The following is a 1235-nucleotide window of genomic DNA, read 5'->3' as shown; positions in this document are numbered from 1 at the left end:
GAATCATCAGTGGCCTTATCATCCATGTTTTTGGACTGTGGGAGGAAGCCAAAGCACAAGGAGGAAACTCATGCAGGCACAGGGAGAAAATGGCTACACAGGAAGCCTCCAGCCATTCATGAGGTTCAAACTGAGGACATGTGATGTATTCTTCACTTTCTGCATCACATGATTTATAGTATGTAGGATTCATATGTTAGTTTTTCCATTCATTAGGAATTTTATCACACATTTTTTCCTAATCTGAAGGAAGCTCTGGAAAGCATCACATTTTGACTTCCTGTGTGCTACATGTAGAGCCAGGGAGCGTCTTTTTTTTTGCCTTCCTGCTGCATGCAGCAGCGCGCTATGAAGCAATTCGACACAGCCAGGTTTCTGGAAGGGAAAACAATTACGACTAGAAACAACATGAGAAGAAGCTACACCGGAAGTCTTGACATATATCACCTTTAGTGATTTATCGCTCTCTTTTCGTCTCACTCTCATAGACTGCAGCTACACTTGTCACTACCGGTGCCGACCATCCATCCAGCTGGACTGCATGACACATGGAAGTTTGTTAGCAGAGCCTGCAGCTTTATCTGATGACTGCATCGAGACAGACACAAATGTGGTAAGGAAAACAAGAACACTATAATAGCAGTGTATTTGTGTAGACAGCAGTTTTCATTTGTATTTTTTCTATTTTCGTAGCTACAGAAAAATTTCAGTAGCTTATTTATTTGTACAACTAGGATTTTTTATTTTTGCACAAAAATAAAGTGCACTTAACTCTTCCTACATTCATATGGAGTAGGTGGGTAGGTCAAATGGAGGGAAGCTGCCCACTACTCTCGTCTCTGGTTCCCCACAGGAATACTTGGGAGTATAGATTTTAGATTATTTTGGAATTTTTCTTCTCAGTTCACTTCTTTTGGCTGCCTGGTCTCATTTATGATTGTGCACCAACCAGACACAGTCAGATCCTTTATTATATTTTGTAAATAGTAACTTTATAACTGATAATAATATCCTTTTTTCAGTATACCTTTTACTGGGAAAACAATCAGAACAATTTAGGGGCCTTGTTGTAGAAGGATGAAAGTGCATTTACAAGGCTTTGGAAGTTCTAATGCCTGCATGTTTGGATGTGTTAGGCTCCCGGGAAAGCTGCAGCAAAGTATTGAATTCAACAAAAATAAAGCCATTGGTGTGGTTGTTATAAGTGCATTTACAAATATAGAAACATAAACATA

General features: G+C 39.4%; 1 protein-coding gene across 1 annotated transcript in view; it reads left to right on the top strand.

Annotated features, from left to right (window-relative positions):
• The window catches only part of rassf1 (Ras association domain family member 1), an 8084-nt gene that overhangs the window by 3474 nt on the left and 3375 nt on the right, over positions 1–1235 (top strand). The window contains exon 2 of the mRNA XM_005724716.1: positions 489–613. Coding sequence (XP_005724773.1) covers positions 489–613 — 125 coding nt within the window. The remainder of the gene's footprint in view (positions 1–488; positions 614–1235) is intronic.

Source organism: Pundamilia nyererei, unplaced genomic scaffold (assembly GCF_000239375.1).
Source record: "Pundamilia nyererei isolate P.nyererei 1_Seehausen unplaced genomic scaffold, PunNye1.0 scaffold00012, whole genome shotgun sequence".
NCBI classification, from domain to species: Eukaryota; Metazoa; Chordata; class Actinopteri; order Cichliformes; family Cichlidae; genus Pundamilia; species Pundamilia nyererei.
Note: the sequence above shows the minus strand (reverse complement) of the source record. Positions and strands in the feature narration are given on the sequence as shown.